This window comes from Eleutherodactylus coqui, chromosome 2 (genome assembly GCF_035609145.1).
Source record: "Eleutherodactylus coqui strain aEleCoq1 chromosome 2, aEleCoq1.hap1, whole genome shotgun sequence".
NCBI classification, from domain to species: Eukaryota; Metazoa; Chordata; class Amphibia; order Anura; family Eleutherodactylidae; genus Eleutherodactylus; species Eleutherodactylus coqui.
The window spans coordinates 4,841,494-4,864,658 of record NC_089838.1 but is presented as its reverse complement, the minus strand read 5'-3'; the positions used below and the strand labels follow the sequence as shown (position 1 = coordinate 4,864,658).

The 23,165-nt window shown below is 45.8% G+C and overlaps 1 protein-coding gene across 1 annotated transcript in view; it reads right to left on the bottom strand.

The window, feature by feature from the left end:
• Nucleotides 1-1,553: 1,553 nt before the first annotated feature.
• Nucleotides 1,554-23,165, bottom strand: part of SHISAL1 (shisa like 1) — a 134,163-nt gene continuing 112,551 nt past the window's right edge. Inside the window, exon 5 of the mRNA XM_066590193.1 lies at nucleotides 1,554-2,307. Coding sequence (XP_066446290.1) covers nucleotide 2,307 — 1 coding nt within the window. The 3' untranslated portion in view covers nucleotides 1,554-2,306. The remainder of the gene's footprint in view (nucleotides 2,308-23,165) is intronic.

Sequence of the window (23,165 nt, the reverse complement as noted above, 5' to 3'; positions counted from 1 at the left end):
ACCACTGTCCTAATTCTACCATGAAATAAAATTATATAATGTACTAGAGGGTATGAAGAACAGAACTCATCAAGAAGCTCTTGGTTGTAAAAACTCAATTACCTCATCCTAATGATATACTGTACCGCTAATTTTAGGTTTTCTAAAATCTACCACTGCTTACCCTATGCCAAAATCTATTCACATGTTTTTGAGACCATCTTACCCCTCAGAACTTACCCTTGTCCACGTTTGAAGCCCACAGAGTAGGACTATCCTACAGATGACAGTGAGGAGCAATCCAGTCCCTTGTCATCCTCATTGCTACCTTTGATGGCCCTCAATGGGCCTCACCAATGCTTCAACTCTTGTCTATCCTCGCAAGTTCCTTCAAAGTTCTATATCTGACATCATAGTGATTTTAAAGGAGAATTCTAGCTTGCCACAATAACATCTCTAGTGAATTGATAAGAATCTAACTTTATCAAGATGTTCAGGACGTCTGCTAAAATGGGCCTCTGTTGATGTTATCTTCCGGCATATTTTGGTGGCATATTAAAAGATACTTTAAAAGAGCTGGCCACTTCTGAACTATTGATGACCTATCCCCAGGATAGGCTGCCAAAAGTTCATTAGTGAGGGTGGACCGATATGCTGCAGGATATCATACAGAGCCTGTATGCTTCCATGCCCTCCATATCACATCTTGTATCCAAGCTAGAGGTGGCACAACAGGGTACTAGAGCCTCCATGCCCACCCTTATCACATCTTGTATCCAAGCTAGAGGTAGCCCAACAGGGTACTAGAGCCTCCATGCCCACCTATATCACATCTTGCATCCAAGCTAGAGGCGGTACAACAGGGTACTAGAGACTCCATGCCCGCCCATATTACATCTTGTATCCAAGCTAGAGGTGGTATAACAGGGTACTAGAGCCTCCATGCCCGCCCATATTACATCTTGTATCCAAGCTAGAGGTGGTATAACAGGGTACTAGAGCCTCCATGCCCGCCCGTATCACATCTTGTATCCAAGCTAGAGGTGGTATAACAGGGTACTAGAGCCTCCATGCCCGCCCATATTACATTTTGTATCCAAGCTAGAGGTGGTATAACAGGGTACTAGAGCCTCCATGCCCGCCCGTATCACATCTTGTATCCAAGCTAGAGGTGGTATAACAGGGTACTAGAGCCTCCCTACAAGGGGTCAGTTTTCTGCAATAAATTCTCCTTTTGCTCTGATATTGTAATCACTAATATCAATGTTACAATCACACAGAGGAAGTTTCATTTGATTCCAGTAACTCCTTTTAGGGGATGGATTTTGACAATGAGGAATGTGAAGCTCCTGGGTCCTGATGCAAGACCGGTCTGATACTTTCCACTTACCATGTGCCACTTATAATGTCTTCTTATTTAGTAGACAGACTTATGGGCCCCCTCCCCAGCATTGAGGCCTGGATGCAATTGCTCCATCTGCACCCCCCATTTATAGACAGCCTGGTCATACTATGTGCCGTAAACCATACCCACCAATTAGAGGTCAGACAGTCCATATATATTCAATTCTGATAGTATTTATTGTCATGTTTAACGAAAGTGGAAAATAATTTCTCCTGCAGGAGTTCATCTAAAGTTAACGAGTCAAAATTCACAATTGACGTCAAACTACATAGAACCTCCTGTAAATAATACTGGTCTACGCGGCAGGTCGTGGTGCCATCATGGGTGACTGGTGATGGGCGCGCCTGTACTTATTTGGAACACTTATGGATTATAAAAAAAGGACAGTCCCTCTACTGTAGATTATAAGGATATGATAAGTGATCTCTGAAGTATGTGCTCTGTTGAACCCTTATAATTTACACCCGGGGGTTTCTTCAACGTTGCCTCATACCACATACTCTTTTTGGTAGTGAACTGCGGCCAGCTCATACCTATTAGCCTGACACTTAGACTAAGTACTTGACGACATATGAACACATAAGGCAGACTAACCACTGCCTGCCATTGCTATATCGAATGGTGCCCCATCGCTTCCTGTCTAGTTCACGTATAACCTTGAGGGCACGCTACATAGTTCATCTACTCCTTGTTGACAGTCCATTTCAAAAATAATCTTCTCACGCTAGAGATAAAAATATTGCTTACAAACAGTTAGAAAGTACATCCCGATGACTGTGAGAGTCTTTTCCGCCAACCCCTTTTGGTAAAAATTTCCATAAATGTCATTCATCTCCATTCTTTCTTCAGTCTTGATTGGCATTGCAGACTCAGGCTTTCACCTGGGTGATAATCTTCTCCCATCATTAGGCACTATAGTTATTCTGGAAGAGAAATCAAAAAAGTCATTAGAGGATCGGTGATTGCACGTTGCGGACTCAAATGTTCAGTGTAGCTTAGGCAAGGTTATTGGATGAGGAACAAGTGAGCGATTAACAAACCATTATAAAGGAAATGAGTAGGAGGGGTAACTCTGCCATCCAATTTCTTAAGAACTTCCACAACATTGTATAGAATTAGAAAAACATGGCTGCTTTACTTTGGAAACATTGCCCAACCTGTCCATGGGTCGGGGCTATTATGGTAGCTCGGCTGCATGGTGTCAGGGACCTGGGGTCCAGGTATGGGATTCCCTGAAAACAACCCACTACCCCTGTCCCTACCTACCTGCCCCCCTGGGCTAAGCCCCAGGGCAACAACTGGGCGACGGTCCCTACACTCACTAGGGAAGCACAGGGACCGATACAGACGAACACTGGAAACAAACGAGCACAGAGGAGAGTCAGACAGTCCGAGTCGGCAACTGGAGGGTACGAGGTACAAAGGGGTCAGGCAAGGCAACGTCAGGTCCGAAGTCCGAGGGTCAAGAGCCGGGAGCGCAATCCAAATATGCGGGTGTAGCCTGGAGACAAACATACACTGGCAACGCTGGAAGGAAACAGGCACCTTTAAATGCTGTCAGAACTCCCGCCCCAGCAGCTAATTAGGGCGGGGGCCTGGCCGCAACCAGACCCAGACATCCAGCAGCAAGTGCAGATCATGCTAATCAGGATGTCATGGCAACGGGGACGGCATCCGCCGCATCCCCAGCAACTCGATTGCCCAGGCGCCGCCCCCTGAGCACAGGAGCATGCGCCCGCAGCCAGTGTCCGGGACCCCGACGGCCAGGGGAGGTCACCAAGACCGGAGCTCCCCTGCGCCGCATCCAATTAGCTTGGGTGATAGGACTGGTGGTGCGGACACGGAGACCCCGAGAGCCGTCGGTCCTAACACATGGAAGAGAAGTAGGACTGAGCTCCAATTTTTTGATTTCACCAATGCATCTAAAATCCAGAATAAAAGAATCATAATCCTTTTTTTAAATGCAACTACTTTTGAAACCTATGTGTCTCTATGGTTACAGACTACAAACCAAGCCTGCATGTAGTCTAGTGCTGCAGTCATGTGTTACCCCCCCCCCTCCTTCCTTCCTTCCCTTTTTCTTGACTAACCTACAGACTGCAGATGGCAGGTAATAACACATGACTGCAGGATCAGACTACGACAAGGTTTGTTTGTTGTCTGTCTCCATGGAGACACATAAATCTGTATAAGTGTTCTGTTTGGCTAGTATATATGCACTCAATAGCCTCTTTATTGGAGGCCCCCATCTAGTAGCGGGTTGAACCTCATTTGGCCTTTAGAATGGAAGCAAATTGTTGTGGCATAGATTCCACTAGGTCACGAAATTGTTCTGTAGAAATATCGGCCCCTGCGGACAGGAAGCTTCCACAAATTGGCTGGAGGTACTTAGTTCTGAACAGCTGTCAGGAAGGGGTCATTGGTTCGTGCTGCTTGCGCAAAATTCTGGTTCCCCCGAGTCGCAATTGTGCAACATCAATTTAGATTCATTTTTTCACCTCTCAGTGATACAATTTTTGCACGCTTTTGCCCACTACAGTCTTGCCTTTCTGTTTCTCTTAGATATCAGTGATGCTGGAACTAGTTATCTGCTGTTATAGCCTATCCATGCTAAGGAATGATGAGTTGTATGTTCGGACATGTTAGTTGGAGCACCTGCATTCTATTCAGCTGTAATTGCTTGACAGTGCAGCACCTGGTCATCAGAACGATTCCTGACATCCTCCTCTGACCCCTTTCTGTAAGTTGTTGCCGTCTACAGGATCACCTTTTGCTGGATGCTTCCCTTTGATAACACCATTCTCTGTATACTCTCTACTCCACTGTAGAAGAAAACCCTACAAGGTTGGTAGTGAAATCTCGACCCTGGCTAGTCCAGCACCGATGGCCGGCCTTGTTGGAAGTTGCTCAGATCGTTGGATTTTCTTATGTGGATTCACAGAAAACGTGTCACGTGATTTTATGTCGCACTCGGAGGTCACGGTTCAAATTTCCATACAAAGATGCTCCAATTGTGTGAGGGCTCGTGTCTTTAATGTAGGGGTCATTCAGGGTACATTTTTATAATACTTTTGTCTTTTTTTGATACAAGAATATACAACTGTAAATCCCAGCCCCCTACCGCTTCTCCATTTGGTTCGCCGAGTTACACAACTTTCATTAGTTCTATTATGACCTAAATATATGCAAGTACTTGGATAAAAATGGAGTAATTAACCAGAGCCAGCATGGGTTTGTAACAAACAAGTCAGGCCAGACTGATGTAATTTCCTTCTATGACAGAATTACTGACTGGGTTGATCAGTGAAATGCGGTGGATATAGTATATCCTGACTTTAGTAAAGCATCTGACAAAGTATCTCATACCATACTTATTGAAAAATGACCAAATCTGGGATTGACGAGGCAACTGTTAGGTGGATTCACAACTGGCTGAGTGATCGTACTCAAAGAGTGGTCATAAATGGCTGCACATCCAAGTGGGAGAATGTATCAAGTGGGGACCACAAGGCTCTGTCCTAGGCCCAGTGTTGGTCAACATTGTTATAAATGATGTGGAGGAGGGAACTGATGGGAAACTGATCAAATTTGCAGATGACACAAAGCTAAGAGGGATGGCTAACACTAGGGAAGAGAGAGAGAGTATTCAAAAAGATCTAGAAAAGCTTGCACAGTGGGCGGCGACTAACAGAATGGTATTTAACAAGGAGAAATGAAATGAAATGTCCTACAATTGAGAAAGAAAAATGAAAAAAGCATATATAGGATGGAAGGAATTGGGCTAAGCAGCAGCACATGTGAAAAAGACTTGGTTATACTAGTAGATCACAGACTGAACATGAGTCAACAATGTGATGCAGCAGCCAAAAAGGCAAACACAATTCTGGGATGTATTAAGAGAAGCACAGAGTCTAGATCACGTGAGGTCATTATCCCCTCTACTCTTCCTTAGTCAGACCTCATCTGGAATACTGGGTCCAGTTCTGGGCACCCCACTGGAGAAAGTCCAATGAAGAGTGTTACCTAGATAGTTAGCGGTCTACAAATCATGTCCTATGAGGAACGGTTAAAGGATCTGGGAATGTTTAGCTTGAAGAAGAGAAGGCTGAGAGGAGCCTTAATAGCCGTCTACAAATATCTGAAGGGCTGTCACAGTGCAGAGGGATCAGCCCTATTCTCATCTGCACAAGGAAAGACTAGAAGCAATGGGATGAAACTGAGAGGGAGGAGATACAGATTAGATATTAGACAGTGAGGGGGGTCAATGAGTGGAACAGGTTACCACGGGAGGTGGGAGTTCTGCTTCAATTGAAGAGTTAAAACAGGCACTGAGCAAGGGGTTGGACCCGATGACCCTGGAGGTCCCTTCCAACTCTACCAGTCTATGATACTAGCTGCTTTAGAAGTGACGAGGCTGTCTGTGTACGTTATGTCCTTGCTGTCATGTAACTTCTTCTCTGGGTGGTGGAATATTTCTCTATTATTCCCCTTTTTATTTACAATTTTTGTGACTTAAAAGCACGCTGCCTCTTCTCTCCAAAGTCATTTAATATTCTGTTTCATGCCAAGCGAGAGTTCAGAATGTGAAAAACATAAATGTCAGAATTCCTATCAGCACCGAGTAAAAATTATCATATATTCTGATAAAATACTTAAAATACTAAAAAAGCCATTTCTAATAATATTTGTGCAACCTGCACCTCCATCTGTAGCAAATGCCCCTCATTATCTGTCAAAGTGAAGAAGTCCCCATTATTGTGGCAGGACTGAACCAGCATACAACGTGGCCTGTACTGAGGGCCACCACTTTTTATCATCTACTCCATTGGATATTGTTCTTGAAGTATCTATTGACGGTTTATCCTCAGGATGGCTCACCACTTTGTTATTTTGTGGAGGTCAGCCTGCCAGACAGCATTCATTTCATTGGTTGGACCCCCTGATCGATTAACAGAAATGTTTCCCTTGCAGTACCCTACTTAGCCACATGGTGTGTTGTCAAATGGAAAACCAAAGGAAGTTCCTGAAATACCCCTTTAACCCTTTCAAGGCCAGAGAGTTTTCATTTCCCTATTTTCATTTTTTTTTACCCCGCTTCCAAAAGCCATAAGTCTTCCATTCGTATATCATAAGAGAGCTTGTTTGTTGTGAGATGAGTTGTGTTCTCAGTGGAACCATTAAGGGTTCATTCACAGGGGTTTCTTGCACAAGTTTAGTGCGTTGCAAGATGACAAAACTTGCACCAAAATAGACGCCATTGTTTTCAATGGAAAATTTGCGGCATGTTCTGTTTTTCTGCAAGTCTGCGATGGTTGAGAAAACGAAAGGCGCATCGCGTGTACGTGCGGGTTCATTGCAATATTCAATTTTTTCTATGTAATCCACTCGTAAGTTGCAAGGTTATACGCGTTATACTGCCCCGATATTGCGCTTGCCTGTGTGAAGGCCCCCTTACTGGACCATATAATATGTGCCTTTTGGAGGCAGGCACAACCCCTTTAAGTAACAGTTATGTTCTCTAGGTTACAGAAATATGTCATTTTATGAGACAAAACCGGCTAATTTATGCAAATTTCTAATATACTCAGTCTTTTACATCTTCCTCACTTTCAATATCTGCTTGCTGTCAATAGTTACATATTTGCTTACTAGAGGTGAGAAAACTTTTCAAAAGTTTGGTTTCGCTCATTCGCTGAACTTCATTAAAATGTTTGCTACTGTCCAAATTAGTTTGAGCCGAACAAGAAGTAAAAAAAAACCCTAAATCCGGTATTGAGGATTCTTTACTAAACATGAAACAATGGTAGTAGTGTCTCCGCGGTTAGTACTGCTGTAGGAGACTGAAAAACCTGCTGTGGCCTACTTACTAAGGTAAATCATGGCAATGTCATGTGACTTTTCCTTTGGCTTTATAAGAGAACACTAATATCACATAAAGTGAGGGGTATTAGATTGGAAAACAGAATGTGCTCTTTTGTTTTGTACTTCCAACAACAGCGCCTTTCTTCTCCATGGGCTGTGTCTGGTATTGCAGTTCAGCCCAACTCATGTGACTGCAATACCAGACACAACCACAAGAGCGGCACTGTGTCTGGGGAAGAAAGATCCCTTTTTCTAGTTTCATACAATCCCTGCATTGTACAAAATTTGCCGTTGACCCCCTTAGGCCGCCTGTCCACGGGCGTTACGTTTTACTGCAGCGGATTTCCACCGCCGGAGAACCCTAAGGTCACTGAGATTTTTCGCAATGAAACTATCACTATGATAGGCTCACCGCAGAAAATCGTGGCATGCCGTGATTTTTAATGCACAGGCAGAAAATCATGGCGGTTTCCACTCGTGTACATTGGGTTGCGCTTTCTATAGTTATCCTATGGCAAGCGTTTCATGTGTTACCCACGGGCAGATCATCGCCCGTGGACGGGAGGCCTTACTTAGCAGTGATACTCTTTATATTCTGGTGCTCACAGCCTCTGCACTGAAAACTTTCCAAATTCTGTTCTTAAATAGCATACAAACTTGCCCTAGATAATTCCTCGCAGCTCCCTCCACTTCTCTGCCAGTTTAATTATTTCAGATCAAATAGGTTTCCGCCCTTGAAGATTTCTCTAGACAAGTTCTTGCATATAATCCATTATTCACCAAAAACTATTAACACCCTCTTCATCTCCCAAGACCTTTAAAATGGGATAGAGACGGCAAATTTTATATACTTTCTATATGCGCTCGCCACCCACAGCATGCTTGTCCTATTATGAGCATCATACGGTAGTAATACACCCTATCGAGTACGGAGAAGTTCTTCAGAACTTCACAGAATCATAGACTGGTAGAGTTGGAAGGGACCTCCAGGGTCATCAGGTCCCCCAGGGTCATCGGGTCCAACCCCCTGCTCAGTGCAGGATCACTAAATCATCCCAGACAGATGTCTGTCCAGCCTTTGTTTGAACATTCTCATTGAAAGAGAACTCAACACCTCCTGAGGCAACCTGTTCCACTCATTGATCACCCTCAGGCCTCTTTCCCATGAGCGTATATCGGCCCGCCATTTTCACAGTCGGACGATATACGGTGTGATCTAATGCATTGGATTCCAATGCATCAGATCACATGGCCGTATTCCCGTGACCTAAAAGCGCCCAGTCGGCCAATATAGCGCCGGGCGTTTTTACGTTGGGCCTAAAAGATAGTCTTGTAACTATCTTTTGGGACAGAATACGTTAGTCGCTACAAGGGCTCCTATGAAAGCCAATTACAGCAGACGGAGAAGGAAGGTGGGAGGGAGTTTAGCAGAGTGACTGCTAAACTCCCTCCCTCCTTTCTCCTCCCCTCTGGCTGATTGCAGTTGGAGGGAGCGGGACAGGGGCGGAGGGGAGGAAAGAGGAGGAGGTAAGCCATCGAGGGGGAGGGAAGGGGAGGGGGTAACGGTATGGCGGCCTCGGCGTATATGCGCTGATATACGCTCGTGGGAATAAAGCCTTGCTGTCAGAAAGTCTTTTATAATATCTAATTTGTGTCTCCTACCTTTCAGTTTTATTCCATTGAGGACTTCTAAGGATGGAATTTTAATGTTTGATTGGTGGTAGTCTGATCTCAGGGACCTCCTATTATGTTTCAGCCAATTTTACTTAGAATTAAATGAGCCTAACGGAAGTGTCCATCCCTTAATGAGTCTATGGTGAATGTCTATCTCTTAATGAGTCTAATAGGAGTGTCCAACCCTTAATGTTTCTATGGTGAGTATCCATCTCTGGATAAGTGTAAAGGGAATGTCTATCCTTAAAGGGGTTGTCCCGCGCCGAAACGGGTTTTTTTTTTTTTTTAACCCCCCCCCCCCGTTCGGCGCGAGACAACCCCGATGCAGGGGTTAAAAAAACAAACCGCACAGTGCTTACCTGAATCCCGGCGGTCCGGCGTCTTCATACTCACCTACTGAAGATGGCCGCCGGGGTCTGCTCCCTCCGTGGACCGCAGCTCTTCTGTGCGGTCCATTGCCGATTCCAGCCTCCTGATTGGCTGGAATCGGCACGTGACGGGGCGGAGCTACACGGAGCCGGCATTCTGCACGAGCGGCCCCATTGAAGACAGCAGAAGACCCGGACTGCGCAAGCGCGGCTAATTTGGCCATCGGAGGCCGAAAATTAGTCGGCACCATGGAGACGAGGACGCCAGCAACGGAGCAGGTAAGTATAAAACTTTTGATAACTTCTGTATGGCTCATAATTAATGCACAATGTATATTACAAAGTGCATTAATATGGCCATACAGAAGTGTATAGACCCACTTGCTGCCGCGGGACAACCCCTTTAATGAGTCTAAGAGGTGTGTCCATCTCTTGATAAGTCTATGGTAAGTATTTATGTTTGGCACAAAAAGGACCGCACCTTGGCTGATTACGAAGTAGGGGGGAGGACTCCCCCCACCAACATGACTCAACTCCAATCCCAAGACAGCCCCCCAAGGGGTGGAGCTTAGCAGATCTAAAAGATTCTGCCTCGTGTCTCCCAGATATACTTCCTGCTCTCTGCTGAACAGAATGCCAGCGGCTGATGATTCCACGAGCAAAGTGATTTAGGGTGTAACCTTTGGCTATCCGTCACCTATACCCAGGTTCTTCTGGGGCGATGCCAAAGACGTACCAGACCCTGAGGATGTTCCTGCTGCGTCTCCTCTAGCTGAGCAAGAGATCTTGCTGGCCAAGAAAACAACCCTAATCCTTGGACCCTTGCAGCCTGCTAGGCCCAGGAGGGTTTCTCCAAGAGCCAGGCTACTTGAAACTCGAGCGCCGGATGCTCCCGTGGTTGCCACTTCAGTCCCTAAGCCACACCAGAGGTTCGTGCCGAAGTTGCTACCCCATAAAGGGAAGGACCCCCATCTTACCCTGGATCATTATTTATTAGGCCAACAGGGTGGCCAGACCTGCTATTCCCCCTGGGTTGCGTCCCTTTATCCAAGACTTTGAGGACCCTGGGGTGAGAGTGTTGTTGCACGCTAGGGAACACATGCATTTATGGTGGAAGCTGCGCCCTCCTTATTCTTCACCAGCCCTGTTGGATGAACCCTGCCCTACCAGTGTTGCTAAGCCCACAAGAACTGTAACCCGACGTGTTTGGGATCTGGGCAGCCCTTCATCAGTGGTCTCTCTGGGGATCCGGTCCTGGGGTAGTTCAGTAACCTCCAAAGGCTGGAATACTGGATTAGAGGACGAAGACAAGGAGATCTACGTTACCCAGGTGATTCTTTTCCCCCAGTTAAAGGGGTTGTCCCGCGCCGAAACAGTTTTTTTTTTTTCAACCCCCCCCCCGTTCGGCGCGAGACAACCCCGATGCAGGGGTTAAAAAAGAACACCGGACAGCGCTTACCTGAATCCCCGCGCTCCGGTGACTTCTTACTTACCCGGTGAAGATGGCCGCCGGCATCTTCTCCCTCGGTGGACCGCAGGGCTTCTGTGCGGTCCATTGCCGATTCCAGCCTCCTGATTGGCTGGAATCGGCACGTGACGGGGCGGAGCTACACTGAGCCCCATTGAGAAAAGCAGAAGACCCGGACTGCGCAAGCGCGTCTAATTTGGCCATTAGACGGCGAAAATTAGACGGCAACCATGGAGACGAGGACGCCAGCAACGGAACAGGTAAGTGAATAACTTTTGATAACTTCTGTATGGCTCATAATTAATGCACAATGTACATTACAAAGTGCATTAATATGGCCATACAGAAGTGTATAACCCCACTTGCTTTCGCGGGACAACCCCTTTAAGTCCCTTCTAATACAAGGACTTCAAAGTTATTTCCCTTTTGCATAGTCATGCACTAAATGTTTTCCATATTGAAGTTCATGATATGATTGATGATGTTTGCAACATTCAAGAGATGTGCAGGAGGACGTTTATTTCATTGCATTTGTTATTTTTCTGCTCACTGACGCTCAATATATAGTAATTTATATCTTGAAAATGTGATATGCTCAGTTTAGTATATGCTTAATTTAAAATGTCTATGTGTGAGTGGAACTGTATGTATGATATGTATGATCTATATGTATGACAGGTTTCTTGTATCCCCATGTGCTGTCTCAGTGTTTGCCCTCCGTCTAGTCTGTCCAAGTAGGCAGGGTCCTTTCTTTCTTCTTTTTCTTTGGTCATGGACAGCGGTATAGACGTAAGCTACTGACTGTACCGCAGACTACTACTTCTTCAGGGAGAGTGATGGTCATTCCACTCATCTCTTGTTTTTCCTGCCAATCAACCTTCTCTATTCTGTAGTTCAGTAGCAGTGTGTTTCAGTTCTTTACCAAGTAAGTGATGGTCATTCTGCTTGTCTCATTCCTTTCGTCTGTGGAGAGAATAGTTATGTATGTGCTCCACAGCTATACTAGTGTTCCTGAATTCCTAGTAGAAAACTTTAGATGTACTTGCAAGTCATATTTCTTACATGCTGTCATAATCAAAAAGCTAGACTCGGAAAGCGACATTCACCGTTAGTCTCAGTACACCGGGAATGGGTTTATCCTGTATATAGCTAACCGGGGGTAGGAGTTGTGTTTATAGGTTTTGCCTTGTATACTCCGTGACTGCGCAGAGGCCTCTTGGGTGAAATGGAAGTAATACACTGAAGATAGCTTGACTCCGGATCTTACACTCCAATTTGGAGGCGCCAGGGTCGGCTTATTTTTAAGTTAGGGGGAACTGTAGTGGCCCAGTACATCTATTCCTGGCCCCCTCCATTATGTCATACATGTCATGTCTTATGTTGGTGCGCTGTGCAAAATTGTCTTGTCATTTTGTTATGTGTATTGCACAGCTGCAGCAAGTGAGGAGTTAACTGTTTGTATGAGCCTGGGAGATGCTTGCAATATTTCAATTTGTCTTGTCACGTGGTATGAATGAGAATATAAATAAGAGTGTGTGAGAGCGGAAAGTCAGTTAGAACATTCTTCAGAGAGATTCTTCTGGGTTCCTGAGAGAGAGTTTAGGCTGCATGAGGATACCTTCAACCGTCATGTAGAGAAGAATAGAGGAAGAGGAGTAGTTCCTGACTATCTGTGTGACAGCAACCGTGGCAGAGTGAGTCCCTTGAGACGAGAGAGAGCGTGAGCAAGGGAGAAGGTGCATACGACTGGGCCTAGTGTAGAGGTACGCTGTGATTGTCTTTCCTACACGGCCGTCCTGAAGTCTGGGATCACAATGTGGAGGTACACTCATTTGTTTTTCACCTCCGGCCGTCCTGAAGTCTGGGATCACTGGGTGGAGGTACTCTCAAGTCTGTTTCTTTTTCCTGCACTGCCCATGTTATGTAAATTGTGCCTGTATCCAGAACTTTTGCCTTAGTAAAGTTTTTGCAAGGCCCTGATCGTTCCCAGGGACCTGAGGTACGTTACTTGTCTGCGGCTTCTTTTATTTACCGCCGAGGGTCAAACTGGTGGATAACGGAATGGTGGCCTCACCCGTGACATCTGCTATACCTGTTCTCCAGTTTATTGGGCATCCCTATCCTAGGGGTGTCCAGAAGAGGCCCAGCGCTGCTCTGCCAAAGGCTACGTGCGACCCTCCAGGGGGACGCCTGGTAAGTGCCACCATGACAAGTGACCACTCTACCCTCCCAGCTCCTCAACGTGTGCCTTGTGTCTGGGCTCATCCTATGGGACGTTGCAAATGTCCATCTCTTAATGAGTCTATCGTGAGTATTTATCTTTGATTGAGTCTAAGGGGAATGTTTTTTTTTAATCAGTCTAATGGGAGTGTTTATCTCTTAACAAGGTTATTATGAGTATGCCTCCCACACCATACCCTGCCCTTCACGCTGTTGCTCCACCCCATCCATCCCCAAACCTTTTTGTGCCTAAAAGAATAATGAAAACTCATTCTAACTTAACTCAGGGGGCTGCACTCCTTATTACTAACCAAACTAAATAGAGTTTACTAGAAGCTTCTAGAGAAGGTTGTAATTGGTTATGTAGTGTTAACAACCAGCAGCCATCTTGAAACTGTGATGCAGCTCAAATTGTGTAAGAGAAGGAAGGAGCACAAAGAACTGTGTGATCTAAAGTGATATGTAAGGGCCCAGCAAGGCACCGGTTGATATAGAGCCACATGTGATGCTAGAGCCAGATGTTACAGTGAAATTAAGTCATCATGCATTAGGCCGGGCTCACATCAGCCTAATTTAATTGGGTATTACTCGTGCAATGTATGAGCTCATAATATGCACTGAATGGAGTCAATGAAAGTACACTGATTTTAATAGATCCATTAACACGGGCGTATGTTCATTACGTATAATAGGGACGAAAATAAGAACACAGGATATTCTATTTTACTGTGTATTAAACACAATAGAGCCCTATTGTTCCTTAATAGTGCATCCAAAAATGCACACATACACAATTACAATGTGTTCTGGGGATGTGGGCACAGTTGGAATTAGTACCGCTGCCAGGGAGCCTGGCACAGATATATGATTTTCTGTAAGGTTAACGTGCCCCTGCCCCATGTATGGCTCCACATACCTGAGACCACCTACCTGCTCCTTACTGATTCCCTCTGGGTATTAGTGTATCTTGACGCCACCAGGAACTCCTGGTGGAGTCTAGATTGATAGGAGGGTGACGCCCCCTGATGCTGATTGGCTGCACATCAGGCTTGAAAAGTAGGTCCTGGAAGGGCACTTAAAAGCAGAGTTTAAATGAAATGCTGTCTGCCGGCGGCCCTGTCAGCTCAGTGGCCTCAGCTCCCCCACTGACATTTTTTCCGCCACTGCCGGCAGTGTCAGCTCCGTACCCGGGGTTCAGCCACTGAAAATTCCCGCACTAACCACCGCAGGGACTGTGAGATGTCTAGCTTGCGCTCCCCCACTGCCGGCTGCTGGCTCAGAGGTGTCCTGCGGCCGGCGACTGTGAGCTCCGTAGCGGGTGGTGGCTCCAAGCTCTGTTGCCGCTGGCACCTGGGAGCTCCGTTGCGCCCGGTGCCTGCGAACTCCGTGCTGTCCATGTGCCGCAAAACGTCTGCACTGACAGGGGGCTTCCGGGCTCTGGGCCGCGGCAGGGGTCCTACTTGCATCTGTGGCTGGAGGCCCAGTGGCCTATTTATCCCTTTTCTATTGTTTCTTGCAGGACCTAGTGCACAAGACGCTGTGCAGCCAATCAGCTACAGGGGGCGTGACCCCTCTGTCAATCTTGACTCCACCAGAAATTGCTGGTGGCGTCAAGATACACTAATACCGTCACTCTGAACCCGTCTAGCTGCTGTCCATGCGGCACACGGCGGTTACTCTGGATATTAACTGGTGGTCGTAATAATGTGACTCGACTCTGTGTATGTCTTAAATGTCTGTGCTACTAATTACTCAGTGAGTAAATTACGCATCGTCTAACGAATAAACCCAGATAGAGAACATTATAGAAAAACATTCTCATTAAAGGCCTTTCAGCCGTCGTTCATTGACAGCTGACACATCTTTAAGAAGTAGGGAGCTAAAACACTTTCATGTGGTTTATAAATAAGACTGATTTAACAATTAACCAAATAAATGAGATTGACACCTAAAAAGAACATTCTCTCTGGGGAAAGGGGGGTGAGCAAAAAATTACACAATCACTGAAACGCGTCAGCCCTGAGGACACGGTCTCTAGTAAGACTAATGCATGAGCGATAACTATAGACGCCAACAGTATTTTCGGCACATTGGTAACATGGTTTGTAGGATACCCCCAACACTGAATTTCAGTTTTAACCGTTTTGCTGCCCATTGTCCAATGATTTAGCATACTACACGTGCAGATAACCAGACATTCAATATCAAAGATATTAGTGTTTTGTCATCTGAACTCACCAATTAGATGACTCTCTAATGGGGGCAGTTCAAATCCCCCCCGATGACGAAACAGGACGTTGAATTTCAAAACCCGATCCTTTTGTTCCCAGGGAGATAAGCTGCTGCTGCTACAGTTGTATGGCTGTGGCTTACTTTCCTTGACACATGAATACATGGCCGAGCCAAATATTCATGTTTATGGGGGTCTGTTGGAAACAGCTGTCAGCCATAATATGTATGGGCACCTTTAGTTGGCGCCTTCCCAAACGGCGTACTAGAAGGTAGATTGCGGATCTCTTTAAATGGGCATTCCAGGGAGTAAGATTTTTTTCAACGTTTTCACCCATCCACTGCATGGGTGAAAACTGCCAGGTTGGTGGGGACCACCTGCTGGGACCCCCACTGATCTTGAGAAGGTCAGATCTGTCTCTGTCTATTTCTCAATGCAGGATCGCTTATTCCTTTTTCCCCAAATGCTGCAGCGAATCTGCCACTGCCCGCACATGCACAGCCATAGCTCCCCTAAATTCTGTGGGGATGACAGACAGCCGAGCACTATGCTGCTCCATTCATTTCAATGGGGCAGACAGAGATAGTTGAGTATGAGTTCCCCTATCTCTGACTGCCCCATTGAAATGAATGGAAACCTGGCTGCGCATGCGCGACCGCAAACTCATTTGCGTTACTGAAATAGTGCAATGCTGCACTGCGAAATAGGGGGGGAACATGAGTCCCCCTTTCTCATGATCAGTGAGGATCCCTGTATCTGGGCCCCAGTTGCTCTATTGGTTTTCAACCATCCAGCAGATTGGTGAAAACTTGGAAGAGTAACACTGTCCATTAACAGCGCATGCACCAATCCGGCACAGTAGGTTCAACCACTTTATTTACAGCAGAGACAAGACAAGGTGTTTTCAGACCAGATAGGACCCTTCATCAGGTAAATCAGTAAGTCACGTCAGCCTGATGAAGGGTTCTGTCTGGACCGAAACGCATTTCCTAGTCTCTGCTGTAAATAAAATGTTTAAACTCCTGTCCTGGATTGGTGTACGTGCCGCTGCGTGGTCAATCTCCTGGTGATCTGTCTGATGGTGTGGAGAAGCGGGCAGCCACCCCTTCCTAAAGCATGTACCATACCATGCAAGACACAGCTGATCAAGATGAGCGGCTTAAAGTAAAGTAGTTTCTTCTTTACCCAACCCTTCTTCTTTTCTTTGTTTTGCATGTATATGGTATAAGGTCATTCACGGCCCTTGGCAGTGAATTGGGTGAAGAGATCCAGTAGAATGGCGGCCAAAGTCGTCGAACTTCACGCCTTTTAAATTTTATCTCTAGGGTCATATAAAGTCCCTTGTGTAGGCGGAAAAATATGCAATATGGTTCACCTGAAACGGCACATCCTGCAATGTAGAAGTATCAGCCCTCAGCTAACTCCTAAACAAGATAGGGCAAAACTGACAACACCCCTGTGGTTCTAAGTAAATTCTAGTCAAGATTGGTATATCACATGACCCCCTTCCCATTTGAAGAACCTCAGATGAATTCAATATGGCTATTTCATGGCAATGAAGTAATTATTATGGGAGACTTTAATTATCCAAATATAATATGGGAAGACGAAACCTGCAAATCTCACAAGGGGCATAAGTTCTTGACAACAATTATGTTACAGTACTAGTAGGGTGCACAGGTACACACAGTGTGGAACTCCCTGACTCTCACCCATGCCAATGTCCCTTCCTGGAGGTAGCCCCAAAGGTGGACAGGTCCAGGTTGCCAACACTGACCCTACGCTGCCTAGTGGCAGGACAGGAAGGAACGGTCGTACCTATGCAGATGACAACTTACTAGTACCGACAGGCTAGGCTGATAGAATAAACCAACATGACAGGAAAACCCCAGAACACAGGCAGTGCTAGATTGAGACAAAGTAACTTTCACTGGAGCAGAACGGAAGTCAGACGCACAGGGAACGGAACCAATAACTGGCAACTGCTATCAGCAGCTGCCAGACTATGTTCAGGAGTCTCCACCCCTTGGGTGGAGACCAATCAAGCCAGCTGACTGGAGCTCCCAGCCAGCCATTAAAACTCACAGAGGTAGAGCGTGCGTGCCTCTCATAGCAGGCATGCGCGCACCACATGCTGCGCCCGCACACCGGAGCACGGCGCTGCTGATCGCTGACCCGAACGTGGCTGCAACACCATCCCAGAACGCCGTGGCAAACCGCGTCACTACCACCCATGGTCCCTGACCGGCCTCATGGTAACAAATTAAGTAGAACTACCTTACCCAACTTGTGCGGAAGCCAACTAGAGGGAGGGCCACTCTGGACTTATTATTAACTAACAAACCAGACAGAATCACAGGGGTGCAGGTTGAGGGACACATAGGAAATAGTGACCACAATATAATTAATTTCCAGCTGTCATTCAATAAGAAGTCTTGTCAGAGAGTGACAAATAAACTAAACTTTAGTAAAGCAAAATTTGATCAGCTCAGAACTACTATCAGTAACATTAATTGGGACAACATCCTCAAAAATATCAGTGAGGACAAATGGGAGGAGTTTAATAACATCTTAATTACCTCATGTGAACAGTTCATACCCACTAAAAAAAAAAGAACTACAAGTTGAAAAAAACCAATGTAGGTCGACAAGACTGTAAGGGGGGCAACAAAAAAGAGGATTAAAATCGATAAATCGCTGGGCCCAGATAGAATACACCCAAAGGTTCTAAGGGAATTAAGTGATGTGATAGCTGGACCGCTATTTCTTATATTTATGGACAGTATTGAGACTGGGGTTGTACCACTGAATTGGCGCATGGCCAATGTGCTTCCAATATACAAAAAGGGGTCTAAAAGAAAGCCTGGTAATTACAGTCCGGTAAGTCTCACTGCAATAATTGGCTTCACTTGTTAGGCCTCACATGGAATACTGTGTACAGTTCTGGTCATCGATGCTCAGGAGAGAAGTTGCAGTGCTTGAGGGGGTTTAAAGAAGGGCAACTAAACTAATACACGGACTGGGAGGACTGGAATACCCAGAGAGGCACCAAAATTGGGATTATTCCCCCTGGAAAAAAAGACGGCTAAGAGGCGACCAAATAACTATGTATAAATCCATGAGAGGACGATACAAGGATCTCTCCCATAATCTGTTTATACCCAGGACTGCGACGGTAACAAGAGGGCATCCGCTACGTGTAGAGGGAAGCAGGTTTCATCACCAACACAGAAGGGGGTTCTTTACTGTAAGAGCAGTGAAACTGTGGAACTCTCTGCCTGAGGACGTGGTGATGGCAGGATCCATAGAGGATTTTAAGAGGGACTGGATGTCTTTCTAGAGCACTATGATATTACAGGATATAGACATTAGGTCATCAACGGGGTTGTTGATCTCAAATGTTGATCTAGGGATTACTTTGGCTACCATCATGGAGTCAGGAAGGAATTTTTTTCCTCCAAATGAGCTAAATTGGCTCACTGTTGTTTTTTTTGCCTTCCTCTGGACCAACAATGAAGGAGTTGAAACAGGCTGAACTGGATGGACATTGTCTTCATTTAGCATAACATACTATGTTACTATGTGTTTTCAAAATGGGTACTGAAAATTTTTCCTCCCCCAAAATATGCAGTCTTCCTCCCAATTAATACTTTCATACATTTGAAGTCAACGTTCTCCTAATTACAGCAGTTAAATGGGTGTGTCCAGACTTATGCCTCACCCTGTGTTGTGTACCATGTAGTGAAACCTTCGTATGTGCCTGATACAATTACACCCACAAAACATGAGGATAATTTCCTACATACGGGACTGTAGTTCCATCAGTTAGTAACAGGTTGCTTTATCTTATTTTGGAACATATCCTGAGATTTTCTTATTTTTTGCTGTCACCACGCTCTTACAAAAAACAACTCCAAATGAGCACCGACAACCAACATGTGCCCTAATTATACCGCCGCCCTACAGAGCCACGTAAGCCTATCTGTGTCAGTGACAAATCTCCCAGCATGGAGGGACCGAGATCTCAGGTTATTGTATTCTTAATAGTATGAAAGTCTCTTTTCCTCATTATTACTTATCTTTCCCTTCTTGGCTCCAAAATGCCTTAAATTTCCAATGAAGTTGTCAGATTTGATTTGAATAAAGTTTCAAGGGCTTTTTCCCCTTTAATTGCTTAATGAAGATTTCTGAGTTATTGATTTTATTTAACGATATTAGGTCAATATACTCAGTGGCGTTGAATCTCCACCATCTGGTAAACCTGGCATATGGGCTCCTACACTAGAAGCCCCAAGGCAGGTTCACGGGACGTCACTCATGATGCCCCTGTCCGGCTTCCTATTGGCTGCTGCGGTCATGTGAGTACACAACCTAAGTCATCGCTGCAGGCGGGAGTAAACAGAAGACCGGAAAGATGGGGGGCAGCGCTCAGCGGGAGGGTTTCTTTTCTTAGAATTATGTTATGATCCTCTTCCCCCAATGTTTGGGGTTCTTAGAAACCCTCCTCTAAAGGATACGTGCACTTCTTAAATTCAAATAAACTTCTTCTCAAAAAAAAGAAGCTCTTGTAAAGAGTCGTCGTTTTGCTGAAAAACTCGGCATGCCTTTGTCACACATCCATCGTTGTCTCCGTTTGCAGTGGTGACATGAAACTGGGCGCTACAGAGTCCAACTGGGTTGACTTTTAGATTTAGTTTGGGCGCTGACGACGGTCATGTTCGTGTTTGGAGACCTCGGGGTGAGCACCTTAATCCTGCCTTTGCTGTGGAGCGACACACTGCCCCCTGCTGGTGTGATGGTCTGGGGGGGTCATCACATACGACAGTCGGTAACCCCTAGTAGTGGTACGAGGGACAATGACAGCTCAGCCATATGTTCAGGACATCCTGCAGCCACATGTGTTCCTCTCATGGAGGCTTCCAGCAGGATAAGGCTCAGCCACACACAAGGGGGTCACAGGAGCCCCCACAATATTGTCACACTGCCATGGCTGCCCGGCGCCAGATTTATTATCATTAGAACATGTATGGGACCATCTGGGATGCCAACTTCGACAGGTTATGCATGATCTACAGCCTCAGTTATAGTAAATGTGAACTATATGGGTACTAGAGCATCAATGCCCCCTTTATGACATCTTGTATACAAGCTAGAGGCGGTACAAGAGGGTACTAGAGTCTCCATGCCCGCCCATATGAGATCTTGTATCCAAGATAGAGGCGGTACATCAGGGTACTAGAGTCTCCATGCCCACCCATATCACATCTTATATCCAAGCTAGAGGCGGTACATCAGGGTACTAGAGCCTTCATGCCCACCTTATCACATCTTGTATCCAAACTAGAGGTGGTACAACAGGATACTAGAGCCTCCATGCCTGCCCATATGACATCTTGCATCCAAGCTAGAGGTGGTACAGTAGGGTACTAGAACCTCCATGCTCCCGTATCACATCTTGTATCCAAACTAGAGGTGATACAACAGGGTACTAGAGCCTCCATGCCCACCTTATCACATCTTGTATCCAAACTAGAGGTGGTACAACAAGATACTAGAGCCTCCATGCCCGCCCATATGACATCTTGCATCCAAACTAGAGGTAGTACAACAGGGTACTAGAGCCTCCATGTCCACCCGTATCACATCTTGTATCCAAGCTGGACGTGGTACAACAGGGTACTAGAGCCTCCATGTCCACCCGTATCACATCTTGTATCCAAGCTAGAGGCAGTACAACAGGGTACTAGAGCCTCCATGCCACCTGTATCACATCTTGTATCCAAGCTAGAGGCGGTACATCAGGGTACTAGAGCCTCCATGCCCACCTGTATCACATCTTGTATCCAAGCTAGAGGCGGTACAACAGGGTACTAGAGCCTCCATGCCCCCCGTATCACATCTTGTATTCAAGCTGGAGGTGGTACAACAGAGTACTAGAACCTCCATGCCCCCCGTATCACATCTTGTATTCAAGCTAGAGGCGGTACAACAGGGTACTAGAACCTCCATGCCCCCCGTATCACATCTTTTATCCAAGCTAGAGGTGGTACAACAGGGTACTAGAGCCTCCGTGCCCGATCGTATCACATCTTGTATCCAAGCTAGAGGCGGTACAACAGGGTACTAGAGCCTCCATGCCCCCCGTATCACATCTTGTATCCAGGCTAGAGGTGATACAACAGGGTACTAGAGCCTCCATGCCTGCCTGTATCACATCTTGTATCCTAGCTAGAGGTGGTACAACAGGGTACTAGAGCCTCCATGCCTACCCGTATCACATCTTGTATCCAAGCTAGAGGTGATACAACAGGGTACTAGAGCCTCCATGCCTGCCTGTATCACATCTTGTATCCAAGCTAGAGGTGATACAACATGGTACTAGAGCCTCCCTGTAAGGGGTCAGTTTTCCACAATAAATTCCCCTTTTGCTCGGATATTGTAATCACTTACATCATCGTTACAATCACACAGAGAACGTTTAATTAGATTCTGACTACTTCTGGGAAGGGATTAGTTTTGACAATGAGTGTAATTTAAAAAAAAAAAGTGATTTTGTAAATCCCCTTGATTAAAAATCTCCTACCGTCCTGCTCAAATCTATGTGTATCCATGGTTACTCGCATCAAAACAAGCCGTTTGTGTAGTCTGATCCTGCAGGACCTTTCTCTTTTCCACCTAGCCTACCTACCTCTGTCTTGTATTGCCAGGGATCTAAAACAACTTCTGAGACCATGTCAAGGGTATGTAGATGCTCCTCCAGCTCACTAAATGCCGCTCCCGCGCTCTGCCCTCCTCCTGTACCACTAAATAACAACCCAAAACAGTGAGTTACAATGAAAAATAGAGGCCACTGTGGCGTCTCTAATTACAAATCCAAATTAACAAAACATTCTCATAGAAAAATAACCCTGAATACGTTGTAATTGTCAAGAAGAACCGTCACAGCCAGAGGAAGTCCAGGGTGGCCATCCAACTGCAGTACCAACATGAGCCCACAGCACCGCACCCACTCAGGGGGTGAAAAAAAAGGCCAAGGTACTGTCTGACTCATTTAGAGCCAGGTCTTCTGGAACCGTCCTGGTGGAACCAACCCCCAACCAGCAGAGTAACCATACCTCCGATGTGCCCCTAAACCACCTCATAGATTCCCATCCATGACCTTCTCCCCACAGCTGCCATGACAAATCTTATCCAAAGCCACCACTACTAAGAATGCAATCCCATAAAGGGTGGGCTGCTGGCTGGTCCAGGCTTCCAGACGGACTAACAAACTCCTCCCAGCAAGAGGTGCACTTTCCCTTTTCTTCCCCTATTCTCTACTGTTGAAATAATCCTTTAATTTAGGTGACACTCAAAGGATATTGAAGCCTCATCAACCAGGCATGGCCTATTGTCTGTGCAAGGCATTGAAGAGGAGCACAATATGGAACAATTAAGTGTTGCTCCAAAGTTCTGAAAGTAGAAGCTCATTCACAGTTTTTATTGCAAAAAGTAAAACAAAGAAATGTATAGTAGTCCAATCAGAGTGGACATCACCCTAAGTTACACCTTATTGCAGTGCAAAAGTTGCAAATCAGTACTAAAGTTAACCCTTTCCAATCCACTGTCTGACGTCTGAAGACATTCTGATTGAAGGCTGTGCAGCTCCGATGTTGGAAGACGTCCAGCAGGGTATTCTTACTGTATATTACTTGCCGCTTTGTTATCGGGGGCCTCTCCAGCATGCCCCCATACCCTGCAGTACTGGCTCTAGCCAGCAGTCGACGCCATTGTATAATGACAGACAGAGAAAGCCACCTAGGAAACCCTGAATCCAAAATTGGATTGCTAAGGGTTAAATACTGACTAATGAATACATAATGTGATCTGTGCATACATTAGTCATAGTGACAAGAGCAAGTAATTCGGACACAATGACTAAATATGGTCTTCAGGAAAAACCCAAGAGCCTCCAGTACT